The 13,846-nt window shown below is 54.6% G+C and overlaps 1 protein-coding gene across 1 annotated transcript; it reads right to left on the bottom strand.

Moving 5' to 3' along the window:
* Nucleotides 1-3,705: 3,705 nt before the first annotated feature.
* On the bottom strand, nucleotides 3,706-5,560 carry LOC103641502 (putative inorganic phosphate transporter 1-13). The gene has a single exon (XM_020545874.2). The coding sequence runs from the start codon at nucleotides 5,558-5,560 to the stop codon at nucleotides 3,767-3,769; it is 1,794 nt and encodes a 597-aa protein (XP_020401463.2). The 3' UTR covers nucleotides 3,706-3,766.
* Between the last annotated feature and the right edge of the window lie 8,286 nt (nucleotides 5,561-13,846).

Raw genomic sequence — 13,846 nt, 5'->3', positions numbered from 1 at the left:
GTGCAAATAGCAATGAATGCTGTGGTAACTTCACACCTACTCGTCTGTTTATATAGTGCTGCAGGTAAGAAGGCGAAGCGCCAGAATTTTTACACCAGGCGGACGCCCGCTCGCACTCGCTGCGTGGTGGACCGCAGAGACTGAACAGTAACTCTGCAAGGTGGGGCCGTTACACGCTGGGAGATTGAATCGTTTCTCGACAACGAGCTCAGGGAAGGTGTTTTTTAGACCTTCGGCGATCCGAAGCTTAAGAGACTTTTTCCACGGATCAAGCTCGTTACGAAAAACGATCTAGCACCGCGAAAGGGGCTACTGTTGGGTCTATGCTTCGTCGCCGAAGGTCTTGTAGAAAGAAGTGGTCCTCGGCTGAAGCTGTTAGCATAAGATAGCCGAAGGGTCCTCTTCGTGAAGCTTCGGCATTACAAACCGACTTAAACATAGAATGACCTTTTAGTCCATAAAGGTCTGAGTCAATGTTGTAAGTTTTTATAAGGGGCATACTTGTAATTCCTCACAGGCTGCGTCCTGTGCCTATAAATAGTGAGCAGTATTCCGTTACTGTTCACGCATTCTGGTATTTGCAATCGCATCTCTCGGAATTCAACCTTTGCCAAGGCATAGGTATCATTGTATTTAATGATTCAATATATTAAGTAAATATAATATAATGCATCTGTGATTTATTCATTCATCTTATACCTCTTATTTTACGTTATCTTACAATATTTATTGAAAGTTTATTACGAAGGTTTAACTTCGTAATTATACTCTCATCAACCTTCGTCCAAGACCCATTATTCTCAAAGGAATAATGTTTCACGGACGAAGGACGTTAACATTTAACACTTTATGTTGCCTTGTTCTTAATTCATAGCATTTGAGAACAAGTCCCCAACACCCCCCAGCCCAAATAAGCAAACGGATTGGGCCAGTAATACGAATTCATCGCCGTACCACCCCACACATGAGCAGGACAACACATCGGCGATGGATAGAACGGGACGCACCATGCTATCCCTGGAGGAGGATGACAAGGCGATCTTGGTTGTGCTACCCTTTGGGTACGTTTAGTCGGCTTTTGCTTTCGCACAGGTCGCCCTTTTGACTTCGTTTGTTTTACTGGCCGGTTGTGTGGAACGACCTTCTTCATATATTTGGCAAGCAACTGACCAAAAGTAGGGCCGACTCTACTGAGTCGTCCAGACGTCTTAGTAGTGTTTTGTTTCCTAACACTTGTGTTGGAATGTTGTGGTCCGATGGTCTGAGGTTGCTGCTTCTGACCATCTGCGGACCGTCCGGCCATCATAGCCGGACTGTCCGCGCCTGTCTCGGACTGTTCGACCTTAGTACCCGGATCGTCCGGCGTACGCAGGACAGGTGACCGTGATCGGGTGTCCGATCGTGCTTGCCCCCCGGTGCCTCCGGTCTTTCTTTTGTCCGGAGCCTTCAGAGTAACCATTCTGCGTGACATATTTGGTGTGCGAGGATCACCAATGACGATATTTTTATTTTTACTTTTATCGGCCGCACAAGGCCGAATTATGGCCTTTTTGCTCGTTGGCTCTATTGTGGTGACAGGAACAGGTGGCCTGTCAATTTTCACCTCTTTTTGAAACCTCAACCGGCCTTCGTTTATAGCCGATTGTATTTGCCGACGGAAGACGGCACAATCATTGGTGTTATGGAGAAAGGAGCCATGCCATTTGCAATAAACACGCCCTTTTAATTGTTCAACCGGAGGAATTACATGTGACAATTTAATATTACCATGTTTAAGCAACTCATCAAATATTTTATCACATTTAGTAATATTAAATGTGAACTTAACCTTTTCCTTTTGTGTCGAGTGCGGGTGAGAGCGAACAGAAGGTTTGGCCTTAGTGGGCCAAACAAGCTCAGGGACGTGTGACTTTTTTGGTTCTTGGGGCTTGGGTGGCCGGTTATATTTATGCCGGCCTTCCGCACTAGTCGGATCACAGGTGACTTCTGATGCTCCGGACGGTCCGACTTGCGCAGTCGGACGGTCTGTGGATGGATCGGACGGTCCGGTACTATCCTCGGACTGTCCGGTCACGTCAGGTAACACCTGTGACCCTTGTGGTGGGCTCTGTGTAACTCCGGACTGTCCGGCGTAGGGTGCCAGACGGTCTGACAGAGGGTCGGACGGTCCGCTATTGTGTGCGGACGGTCCGGCCGTGCTCAGAGTTGACTCACCATTTAGCGAAGATAGTGGTGACGGTCGTCCTGGATATGAGTCCATCGGCATACCAGAGTATGGCTGGGGAAACCCATTTGTTGCCGATGTGTTTGGCGCAATTGTTTTGGCGCCTAATTTATGTGATAAAAAACTAGGCATGTGAGTTTTTCCTAATGCATGCGCCATCCTTTCTATATCCTTTGTGATACTTTTAATCCGATTATCAAAAGAAATTTTAATAGATGGAATATCATCGGCTGACCTGGCATCACCTATCGTGGGGAGCTGTTGCAGCACGGCTAACATATACTCGGCGTTTATCTCCCTCTCTTGGACGGTCTTCTGGTGGCAGTCTACCCTGAAGTGCGAGAGGTACCACTTATCCGCCACCTTGAGTACCTGATCCTTTTGTCGATGGGCCTCCTCGTCTATTTTCTTCATGTCATCTTCTAATCTTTTATGCTCAGCGGCCGATAAATTAGTCAGCCTTTGGTTGCTGTTTGGAGAAGCACCGTTGAGATCTTTAGAATCGGCCATGTAAGCCTGATTTTGTAGATCTGCAACTTCTTCCCCAGCGGAGTCGCCAAAAAGTATGTTGGTGCCTTTTGGGGGGCGCCAAACACTCAATATGAACCGGCGGCGGTGCTCTCTGGTCAGGCGCGGACGGTCCGCGGCACAGGGCCAGACGGTCCGCGACCTGGCGCGAGGCTAGGGTTTCCTGCCTGACGGCCGGACAGTCCGCGCCCTAGGGCCGGACAGTCCGCGCCATAGGGCCGGACGGTCCGCGACCTGGCGACAGGGTCGTCTTCCTCCTCCTTGCTGGAATCTAGATCTTGTCCCCTGGGGGGAAAAGATCTTAAGGTGCTCTGGATCGATAGGTCACCCAGGGCGTCCCCAGACGACGTGGAGCCGCCTAGGAATTAAGAGATCAGTTCGAGGAAGAGGTCTTGGATAGACAACTAGATCTTGCCCCCCGGGAGGGGTGAGATCCTAGGGTTGTTTTGGGATCGGCAGGCCAACCAAGACGGATCTAGACGACGTAGAGTCGAATAGGGATGGAGGTGGATATGTGGAAGACTACAACTAGAACTATGCTACATCTACTCCTAGGGCAGAAAAAGTAAATAAGGTAATTGGTTCGATTGGAATGTGTTCGGGGGTTCTCAATCGACCGTACCCCTTTATATTTATAGGGGAGGAGGTCTGGACCTTTTCCTAAGAGATAGCCAACAAACTCCCACATGATTAGATGGATAATCACGCACGAGATAAGGATAAACATCCGAGTTAATCTAATCTCGGGACACGCGGACCGTCCGGGCCCATGGGCCGGACCGTCCGCTCATTTTGGTGTCCAACAGTCGGATATAATGTTATATCCAACGGCCGTTTAGGAGGCCATCGGGCATAATATAGCCGTTGAATGTATGTCGTTTTACTGTTGTGATCGTCACTGCCACATCGTTTACTAGACTGGCGGTGGTATTATTATTCAACCCATTCGTCAACTCCGACGTGGCGGTGACGAGCAATACCACTGATATCTACATACAGAGAGTCAATGCATGCTTATAAAAAATCAACACTGTGGATGAAGTCTGCTCCATCGACCATTTGAGGCGATTCCAATGGAAGTTCCTCGTTCCGTTGACCAATCTCACCGGTGACGTCCTCGAGCGACATGCCTTTAGACTCCGGTAACGCTAGGGTGAATATGACTCCAACGAGGTTACAACCAGCGAGCATGAGGAGCGAGTTCTGAATGCTGGTTCGACAGCGGAGGAACCAGAGCACGCCAACGATCGCACCGATCTTCCCTCCAGCGCCAGATATGCCATGGCACGTCGACCGCAGCCGCGTCGGGAATATCTCCGCGGGGAGGATGAACGTGGTCGAGTTCGGGCCGAAGTTGGCGAAGAAGAAGATCAACGCGTACATGAAGGCGAAGCCAATCCGCGTGCTCTTACTGCTGCACCAGAACTTGTAAGGCCCAGCCAGGCCAAGCATGAGTATAGTCATCAAAGTGAACCCGACTATCTGTATCCTGATGCGGCCGAGCTTGTCGACGAAGACGACGGTGAACAAGTACCCGGGGAGGGTCCCAGCCAGCACGATGATCACCTGAGTACGAGCAATATCGTATGTCTGCTCAATTGGCCCCTTGCTGCTCGCGTCTTCGAACCAGCCGATGTCGCTGAAGATGTCTTTCATGAACAGATTCAGGGAGTAGAAGACGACGTCGAGAACTAACCAGCATACGGTGGTGCTGAGCAGCTCACGGCCGTAGCGGCGAACGAATCCCGTGGAGAAGAGTCCAAACTCGTCTTGTATGGCAAGGGCCTCCACCTCCTCTCCCTCTGAAGGGATCTCGACCTCGAGGACGGACGTCATGTCGGACGCCGCCTGCTTCAGGTTTTTCGCGACCAGCGCGGTGTAGCGCGCTGTCTCCGGCATCCTCATGCGCCAGTAGTACGTGAGGAGGGCTGGAACGGCGCCCAGCATGAGGACGACGCGCCACACGTAGTCTGCCTGCCCAAACGGATCCGTTTCGTAGGCCCTGGTGCCTTTGAACCTAGCACAGGTGGCCAGCACCACAGTTCCAGCAGCAAGATTCCCTAGGCCCTGCATGGCGAAGACTGCGGCAATGAAGGCACCACGCGTCCTCTTGTTCGCGTACTCCGACATGATGGTGGCGGAGAGCGGGTAGTCACCGCCGATGCCGACGCCCAGCCAGAAGCGGAAGAAGCACAGCGTCGCGATCGCGTCCTTGGGCTTGCGGCTGAAGGAGAGGCCGGAGGCGAGTGAGCAGAGCACCATGAGCTTCAGCGTGATGCCGTAGATGCGCTTGCGCCCCATCCTGTCGCCGAGCCAGCCGAAGAAAACCTGCCCCAGCACGGTGCCCACCAGCGCAATGCTACATACCGCAACAGCGGCGTCTTCCGGCAGCTTGCCGTCAGCGTAGTAGATGCGGCCGAGGAGGTCGGTGATGAGGGAGATGGAGAAGAGGTCGTAGGCGTCGGTGAAGAAGCCCATCCCGGCGATAACGATGGTGGTGAAGTGGTACACCTGCGTCCTGGCCACGTCGAGCGCCTGCAGCACGGTGATCTGCTTGCGCGCCCGCCGCGTCTCGCCGCCCGTCGCCATTGTAACCACGCCGAGCATTCGGTAGAACATGGCGCTGCCCAAGCCAGTCAGGCGGTGGTATAGATGTCCAAATGGGCGGCCCGGCCCGGCCCGGCCCGAGCCCGTTTGAGCCCGGCCCGATCGAGCCCGACCCGATTGAGCCTGATCTGTTAATCGGGCCGGGCCGTGCCGCCCGACGGGCTGACTCTTCTGTCCGAGCACGGCACTACACAGGCCCATCCGTGCCGGGCCGGCCCAGAAAGCCCGACCCACGAAGGAGCCCGGCTCAGCCCGAGCACGCCAAGTAACACAGCCCAGAAATCTCCTCCCCCGTGCTGTTGCCGTCTGTTTGGCCTCGACCGCGGACCGCCCGCTACCATCCAAAAGGCGGCGGCAGGCTGCTCTGCCCACTCGGTGTCGTTGTCGTCGCCCCAGTCAGCGGGATCTTGCTGCTCCACCGCCGCCTGCTGCTGTTTTCCTCCATTCAGCTCGCGCCTGCTCCAGATATCTGACCCGGGCGGCGGCGGCAAGCAGGCAGGCAGCGAGCCAACCCAGGAGAAGAAGGCCAGGGAAGGTAATGGAGGGGACTTCGCGACTTCTTCCCATGACAAGATCTTGCTCTTAGAGCATAGCATTGGGGCCTCGTTTGCTCTGCCTCTCTCTACTCGTTTCTCGATACATTGTTTCTTTTTGTGTATGTGTGTGTGCCTTTATCTCTGTGCTGCTCCGTTGGCTGTGACAGAGAGCCGCGGCCGCCGCACGGAGACGCAGGTGGGAGGGAGAGTGCGTTAGGGTTGCTGCCGGCCGCCTGCGCTTAGTTGGGCCGTCCGCATGCATAGCGTATCTACGTAAGCAGCCCAGGTCCCAGGTGAATTTGTTGAACGGGCCGGTTTAAAAGCCCGGCTGATAACGGGCCGTGCTCGGGCTAGCCCAACGGGCTCAAATTCCTGTCGAGCCCGGCACGCTATCCGGGCCGGGCTAAGCCTGGGCCCACTTCATTCCGTGCCGGGCCGGGCTCGTGTCGTGCTAAAAAATCGTGCTTCGTGCCGGGCTAACGGGTCAAGTGCTTTCTGGACATCTATAGGCGGTGGTAGTGGTAGAGGAAGCAGCCGCATCCGTGGCGGCGTCTCCTCCCAGGACATGTGGTGGTGGCAGATTCGGCAGCGTAGGGCATTGTGACTTTAATTTCGTCCAATGAGTGCTGCCAGCTTCCTAAACTTGTCCACTATTTGTAGAAAAACAGAAACAAAAGCCCCTCTGCCTTGCCTCCATAGATATGATCGATGAGCTAATTAACAAAAGGATGCATGCTATGTATAGTAGAGCAAGTAAAGATATTGATAATAATTCACACGCTTGATTGTATGTTGTTGGTTGCGCTATACACATACACAGCTCGAAAATCCCACAGACCCTCGATCCTGCGTTACATCCAAATAAATTGGTTTCTCCGATGATTTCAAAGAACTGGAACAAGGTACACCTTTACCTGTTGGATGTATATATATCTAAATTGGTACGGTCTGACTTGTAGCATCCATGTAAGTTTCTCCAAAAAAAAAGCTAAAATTTCCTAGAGATGCGTAAATTTAACTGGATGATCGACGTAAGGCAACATATACTTCATGTATGAATGAAAGAACAACAAGAAGCTATAGCTAAACTAATATTTTTTGTCGGTTTTGTCAATTTTCATCGGTTTTTAAGGTGATCGATAAAAATTAACGGGTGGTTTTAGGTTTCAGCTCTAGTGTGAAGTTATAGTTTATAATATTGATAGTCGCCTAGAGGGGGTGAATAGGGCGAAACTGAAATTCTCAAAATAATCGCAACTACAAGCCGAGTTAGCGTTAGAAATATAAACGAGTCCGCGAGAGGGCGTAAAAACAAATCGTGAGCAAATAAGAGGTGTGACACGTGGATTTGTTTTACCGAGGTTCGGTTCTTGCAAACCTACTCCCCGTTGAGGTGGTCACAAAGACCGGGTCTCTTTCAACCCTTTCCCTCTCTCAAACGGTCCCTCGGACCGAGTGAGCTTTCTCTTCTCAATCACTTGGAACACAAAGTTCCTACAAGGACCACCACAAGATTGGTGTCTCTTGCCTCAATTACAAGTGAGTATGATCGCAATAAAGAATCAAGAAGGAAGAAAGCAATCCAAGCGCAAGAGCTCGAAGGAACACAAGCAAATCTCTCTCTCTAAGCACTAGGGCGTTGTGTGGAATTTGGGAGAGGATTTGATCTCTTGAGTGTGTCTAGAATTGAATGCCTAGCTCTTGTAAGTGGTTGGAAGTGTGAAAACTTGGATGCAATGAATGGTGGGTGGTTGGGGGTATTTATAGCCCCAACCACCAAAGTAGCCGTTTGGTGGGGCTGACTGTCGTATGGTGCACCGGACAGTCCGGTGCGCCAGCCACGTCACCAAAGCCGTTGGGATTCGACCGTTGGAGCACTGTCTTCTGGGCCCGCCTGGATGTCCGGTGGTGCACCGGACATGTACTGTAGAGTGTCCGGTGCGCCAGTATGGGCGTGCCTGACTTCTGCGCGCGCTGGCGCGTATTTAATGCGCTGCAGGTAGCCGTTGGCGCCGAAATAGCCGTTACCCCGCAGTTACACCGGACAGTCTGGTGTACACCGGACATGTCCGGTGAATTATAGCGGAGGAGCCGCTGCGATTTCCCGAAGCTGGCGAGTTCCTAAGGCCGCTCTTCCTTGGAGCACCGGACAGTCCGGTGAATTATAGCGAAGCGCCTCTGGATTTTCCCGAAGGTGACAAGTTTGAGTTGGAGTCCTCTGGTGCACCGGACACTGTCCAGTGGTGCACCGGACACTGTCCGGTGCGCCAGACCAGAGGTGCCTTCGGTTGTCCCTTTGCTCTTTTGTTGAACCCAATACTTGGTCTTTTATTGGCTAAGAGTGAACCTTTTACACCTGTATAACTTATGCACTAGAGCAAACTAGTTAGTCCAATTATTTGTGTTGGGCAATTCAACAACCAAAATCATTTAGGAAATAGGTGTAAGCCTAATTCCCTTTCAATCTCCCCCTTTTTGGTGATTGATGCCAACACAAACCAAAGCAAGTATAGAAATGCATATTTGAACTAGCTTGCGTAATTTAAGTGCAAAGGTTGCTTGGAATGGAGCCAATATAAATACTTACAAGATATGCATGGATTGTTTCTTCATTTTTAACATTTTGGACCACGCTTGAACCACATGTTTTGTTTTTGCAAATTCTTTTGTAAATCCTTTTCAAAGTTCTTTTGCAAGTAGTCAAAGGTAAATGAATAGGATTTTGCAAAGCATTTTCAAGATTTGAAATTTTCTCCCCCTGTTTCAAATGCTTTTCCTTTGACTAAACAAAACTCCCCCTAAATAAAATTCTCCTCTTAGTGTTCAAGAGGGTTTTGATATATCAAATTTTGAAATGCTACTTTCTCCCCCTTTTGAACACAATAAGATACCAATGTTGAATATTTATCAATTGAGAATTATACCAATTGAAAAACTCTTTTTTTTTAAATAAGGTGGCGGTGCGGTCCTTTTGCTTTGGGCTATTACTTTCTCCCCCTTTGGCATGAATCGCCAAAAACGGAATCATTAGAGCCCTTTTATTACTCTCTCCCCCTTTGGTCATAAATAAATGAGTGAAGATTATACCAAAGACGAAGTCCTTTTGCTCTCTCCCCCAAAGATGGAGAGTTGCGCGGAGCGACGGCGAAGGATGAGTTACAGAGTGGAAGCCTTTGTCTTCGCCGAAGACTCCAATTCCCTTTCAATATTCCTATGACTTGGTTTGAAATTCACTTGAAAACACATTAGTCATAGCACATGAAAGAGACATGATCAAAGGTATATAAAAGAGCTATGTGTGCAAATTAACAAAAGAAGTTCCTAGAATCAAGAATATTTAGCTCATGCCTAAGTTTGTTAAACGTTTGTTCATCAAGTGGCTTGGTAAAGATATCGGCTAATTGATCTTTAGTATTAATGTAAGAAATCTCGATATCTCCCTTTTGTTGGTGATCCCTTAAAAAGTGATACCGAATGGCTATGTGCTTAGTGCGTCTATGCTCAACGGGATTATCCGCCATGTGGATTGCACTCTCATTATCACATAGAAGAGGAACTTTGGTTAGTTTGTGTCGGCGTTTCGAGACCGGGGGGTCCCTGAGCCGACGAGTGAATGTCGCCGCGTGCCCCAGCCCAGATGGGTCGAGCGCGAGGGCGAGCGCGAAGGGGGGAAAGCGAGGCGGCCGGAGACCGGCGTGAGAGAGGTGGGAATCCCGCGGCCTTCGTGTTCGTCCCGCGCCCAGGTCGGGTGCGCTTGCAGTAGGGGGTTACAAGCGTCCACGCGGGAGAGGGAGCGAGCGGCCTCAAGCGAGCGCCTGTCTCATCCTCGTCCCCGCGCGGCTAACCTTCTCTAAGAGGGCCCTGGTCCTTCCTTTTATAGGCGTAAGGAGAGGATCCAGGTGTACAATGGGGGGTATAGCAGAGTGCTACTTGTCTAGCGGAGGAGAGCTAGCGCCCTAAGTACATGCCGCCGTGGCAGCCGGAGAGATTTTGGCACCCAGCTAGTGTGATGTCGTGGCCGTCGGAGGAGCGATGGAGCCTGGCGGAGGGACAGCTGTCGGAGCGGTTGAGTCCTTGCTGACGTCCTCTTGCTTCCGTAAGGGGGCTGAGAGCCGTCGTCGTCACAGAGTATGCGGGGCGCCATCATTGCCTATCTGGCGGAGCGAGCCAGATGGGACGCCGGTCTTGTTCCCTGCGGCCCGAGTCAGCTCGGGGTAGGGTGATGATGGCGCCTCCTGTCGACGTGGCTGGTCCGCGCCCTAGGCTAGGCAATGTGGAAGCTCCTCCGAAGCCGAGGTCGAGTGTGTCTTCCGTGGCCGAGGTCGAGTCCGAGCCCCTGGGTCGGGCGAGGCGGAGGCCGTCGGCTGAGGCCAGAGCGGAGTCCGTGTCCTGGGGTCGGGCGAAGCGGAGTTCGTCGTCTTCTGGGGCTGAGCCCGAGTCCGAGCCCTGGGTCGAGCGGAGCGGAGTTCGTCGTCTTCCGGGACTTAGCCCGAGTCCGAGCCCTGGGTCGGGCGGAGCGGAGTTCGTCGTCTTCTGGGACTTAGCCCGAGTCCGAGCCCTGGGTCGGGCGGAGCGGAGTTCGCCGTCTTCTGGGGCTGAGCCCGAGTCCGAGCACTGGGTCGGGCGGAGCGGAGTTCGTCGTCTTCCGGGACTTAGCCCGAGTCCGAGCCCTGGGTCGAGCAGAGCGGAGTTCGCCGTCTTCCGGGACTTAGCCCAAGTTCGGACCCTGGGTCGGGCGAAGCGGAGCTTCCTATGGTGCCTTCGGCCGGGCCTGACTGCCTGTCAGTCTCACTCTGTCAAGTGGCACCACAGTCGGAGTGGCGCAGGCGGCGCTGTCCTTCTGTCAGGCCGGTCAGTGGAGCGGCGAAGTGACGGCGGTCACTTCGGCTCTGCCGGCTGGGGGGCGCGCGTCAGGATAAAGGTGTCAGGCCACCTTTGCATTAAATGCTCCTGCGATTTGGTCGGTCGGTGCGGCGATTTGGTCAGGGTTGCTTCTTGGCGAAGACAGGGCCTCGGGCGAGCCGGAAATATGTTCGTCGCTGGAGGGGGGCCTCGGGCGAGACGGAAATCCTCCGGGGTCGGCTGCCCTTGTCCAAGGCTAGGCTCGGGCGAGGCGTGATCAAGTCCCTCGAATGGACTGATCCCTGACTTAATCGCACCCATCAGGCCTTCGCAGCTTTGTGCTGATGGGGGTTACCAGCTGAGAATTAGGAGCCTTGAGGGTACCCCTAATTATGGTCCCCGACAGTAGCCCCCGAGCCTCGAAGGGAGTGTTAGCACTCGCTTGGAGGCTTTCGTCGCACTTTTTTTCAAGGGGACCAACCTTTCTCGGTTGCGTTTTGTTCCGGTGGGTGCGCGCGAGCGCACCCGCCGGGTGTAGCCCTCGAGGCCTCGGAGGAGTGGTTTCACTCCTTCGAGGTCTTAATGCCTCGCGTAATGCTTCGGCTGGTCTGGTCGTTCCCTCATGCGAGCTGGCCGTAGCCCGGGTGTACGGTCGGGTCTCAAGTTCTCGGGCTGGTATGTTGACGCTGTCAACGGTTCGGCCGGAGCCGGGTTTGCGAGAGCAGCCCCCGAGCCTCTGCACAGGGCGAGAGGGCGATCAGGGACAGACTCATCTTTTTTATATACGCCCCTGCGTCGCCTTTCCGCAAGGAGGAGGGGGGGAAAGCGCCATGTTGCCCTCGATGGGCCCCGAACATGGTGTCTCCGGTGAGCTGCAGGCGGGTAATCCGAGTGGACGTCCGTGCCCCATTCGTTAGGGGTCGGCTAGGGGCCCAGAGGCACATCCAAAAGTACCTGCGGGTGATCTGCCGGACCCGGTCCCCTGGCGACGGGGTCCGAGGGCTCGATGCCTCCCTCTGATGGGATTCTGTTACAAGATAGTTCCCGCTGGTCTCGGAAATGTCCTAGGGTACCTCGGGAGCGCAGCCCGAGCCTCGGTTATGTATCGAACGTACCCATGGTCATCCCTCGCTCTGTGTCTGAGGCGACTGTGAACCCTTCGGGGGCCAGCCTTCGAACCCCTGATCAGTAGTGGGCGCGGAGCCCGAGTAGCCTGAGGCGGCCGTTGAACCCTTCCGAGGGGCCGGCCTTCGAACCTCTGACCAGTAGTGGGTGTAGGGCCCACGTGATCTGAGATGGCTGTCGAACCCTTCCGAGGGGCTAGCCTTCGAACCTCTGATCAGTAGGGAGGCTCGGAGCCTGGTTCCTTCACGGGGAAGGATCCTTTTCGGGGTTTCCCCCTTTCCCGATCCCTGTTGCAAGAGAGAGAAAGAGGAAAAAAGGAAAAGGATACGAAATCGAACGACGCGGCGTACCTTTACTGACGCGGTCATTATGGCGAAGGCGAAGCGTCGCCCGCTTCTCCTGCCAGAGGCGCCGCCTGTCCCGCCGCGGAGTTAATGCGACGGGGCGAGTGGTTGGCGGGGCGGCCGTTGCGCGTGCGCGAGCCGTTCGAGGAACGGAACACGGGCGCGTTGTCTTCACGCCGTGAGAGAGGGTTCTCTCGCTGCTCCCGGATGGGACGTGAGCTTGGCTGACGACGTGACTGCTGCTCCTGCCCGCCTACCACCGTCATTACTGCCGGCCCATTTTTGGCCGCACTGACCGTCGCACCAGGCTGGCGCTGCTGGGTCATGTGCTGGGTCGCCTCGAGTCGCGGTATTGGTTCCGCAGTCGAGGAGGCGCGGTGGTGGCGCAAGTGGCGGTGCAGTTGCATGCACGAAGCATTCGGCGCGCTGGTTGCATGACGCGTGGGCCTGGGCCTCCATGCTGGGCGTGTTGGGAGTCGGAGAAGCGCGCCCACTTGGCGCGGTTGCATGCCGCCTGCATGGCTGCCCGCCCCTTTCGCCCGTTGGTCTGGGCAAAAGTGGAGAGTCACTTGTAACCGCTGGGCGGTTGTGCGCGCCGCGCACGGCGGTTTGGCTTCTTCTGCTCTAAGCCGGCTTGCATGACGTGTGGGACCCAGCCCCCGTGCCGCAGGGGAGGACCTTGGAGCGTGTTGGAGAAGACTCAGCCCGCGACGGCTGGGGACGCAAGTAGGGAGAGTCGCCTTTAAAAGGAGGGTGACCCCCTTGGAAGGCGACCATATCTTCGCGCTCCCTTATGCATCGTGTCTTTCCACCTTCCAAGCCCCCGGATGGGGGATACCCGCCGTCTTTCCGTCTCGTCGTTGGAGGAACGCAACTCCGTGGGAGTTGGTACCTTTCAGCCATTGTTCGGCTTCAAGGATTTTCATCATGCAGCCCGGCTGCACCCCTTCGCCGGCGGTCACCCAAGACGGTGACCTCCAGTTTGATGGTGGGGGAAAGCGAGCCGGGCTGCGGCCTCTGCCCCTCCCTCAGCCTCAAGGATTTTCATCACCAGGGCTGGGGAGGGGAGTGTGCCGAGTTGGGGTCGGCCCCTGCGTGGGCGGCGGCTCGCTCCTTCCCTCAGTGATCGGGGGGGAGGGCGGTTGTTGTCCGTGGCACCAGCAGCTGCCGCGTGCCTGGCCTTCGGACGCGAGTGGCTTCGGAGCCGCTCTCGACACTGTCTTCTGCCACGGCAGTTGGAAGAGGTTCTCTCGCCAGCGAGACAGCCAGGGCCGCCCACGGACCGACCTCCAACTCTACGGCCTTCTGCCCGTCCTTGCCTCACGAGTTTGGGCATGGGCGGGGGCCTCCTGGCAGCGGCATCCGCCCTGAGGTCATCGCTACCGCTGTTCGGCCCCCCGGAGCAGAAGTCGTCGTCGTCGCCGCTGCTGGAGCGGGCGACGGCGCGCCGTTCGTCGGTCTTCTGTTGCTCCGCAGCCCCCCCCCCATCGAGTGGGGTTGTTCGTACCTGCGGAGGTGGAACCAGAGTTCCGTTTGTAATGGCACTTTGAATGCCGGTGTTTTTGTTCATTGTGGCTGTCGAGGCCTAAACATGTATGTAATTTTGGCACAGAGCCGTGTTTTTTCTCATTTTCGAGCAC

This window comes from Zea mays, chromosome 10 (genome assembly GCF_902167145.1).
Source record: "Zea mays cultivar B73 chromosome 10, Zm-B73-REFERENCE-NAM-5.0, whole genome shotgun sequence".
NCBI lineage: Eukaryota > Viridiplantae > Streptophyta > Magnoliopsida > Poales > Poaceae > Zea > Zea mays.
Note: the sequence above shows the minus strand (reverse complement) of the source record. Positions and strands in the feature narration are given on the sequence as shown.

Coding starts and splice junctions, on each gene's coding strand:
- LOC103641502 (XM_020545874.2), bottom strand. CDS start 5,560: ATGGGCCTGTGTAGTGCCGTGCTCGGACAGAAGAGTCAGCCCGTCGGG.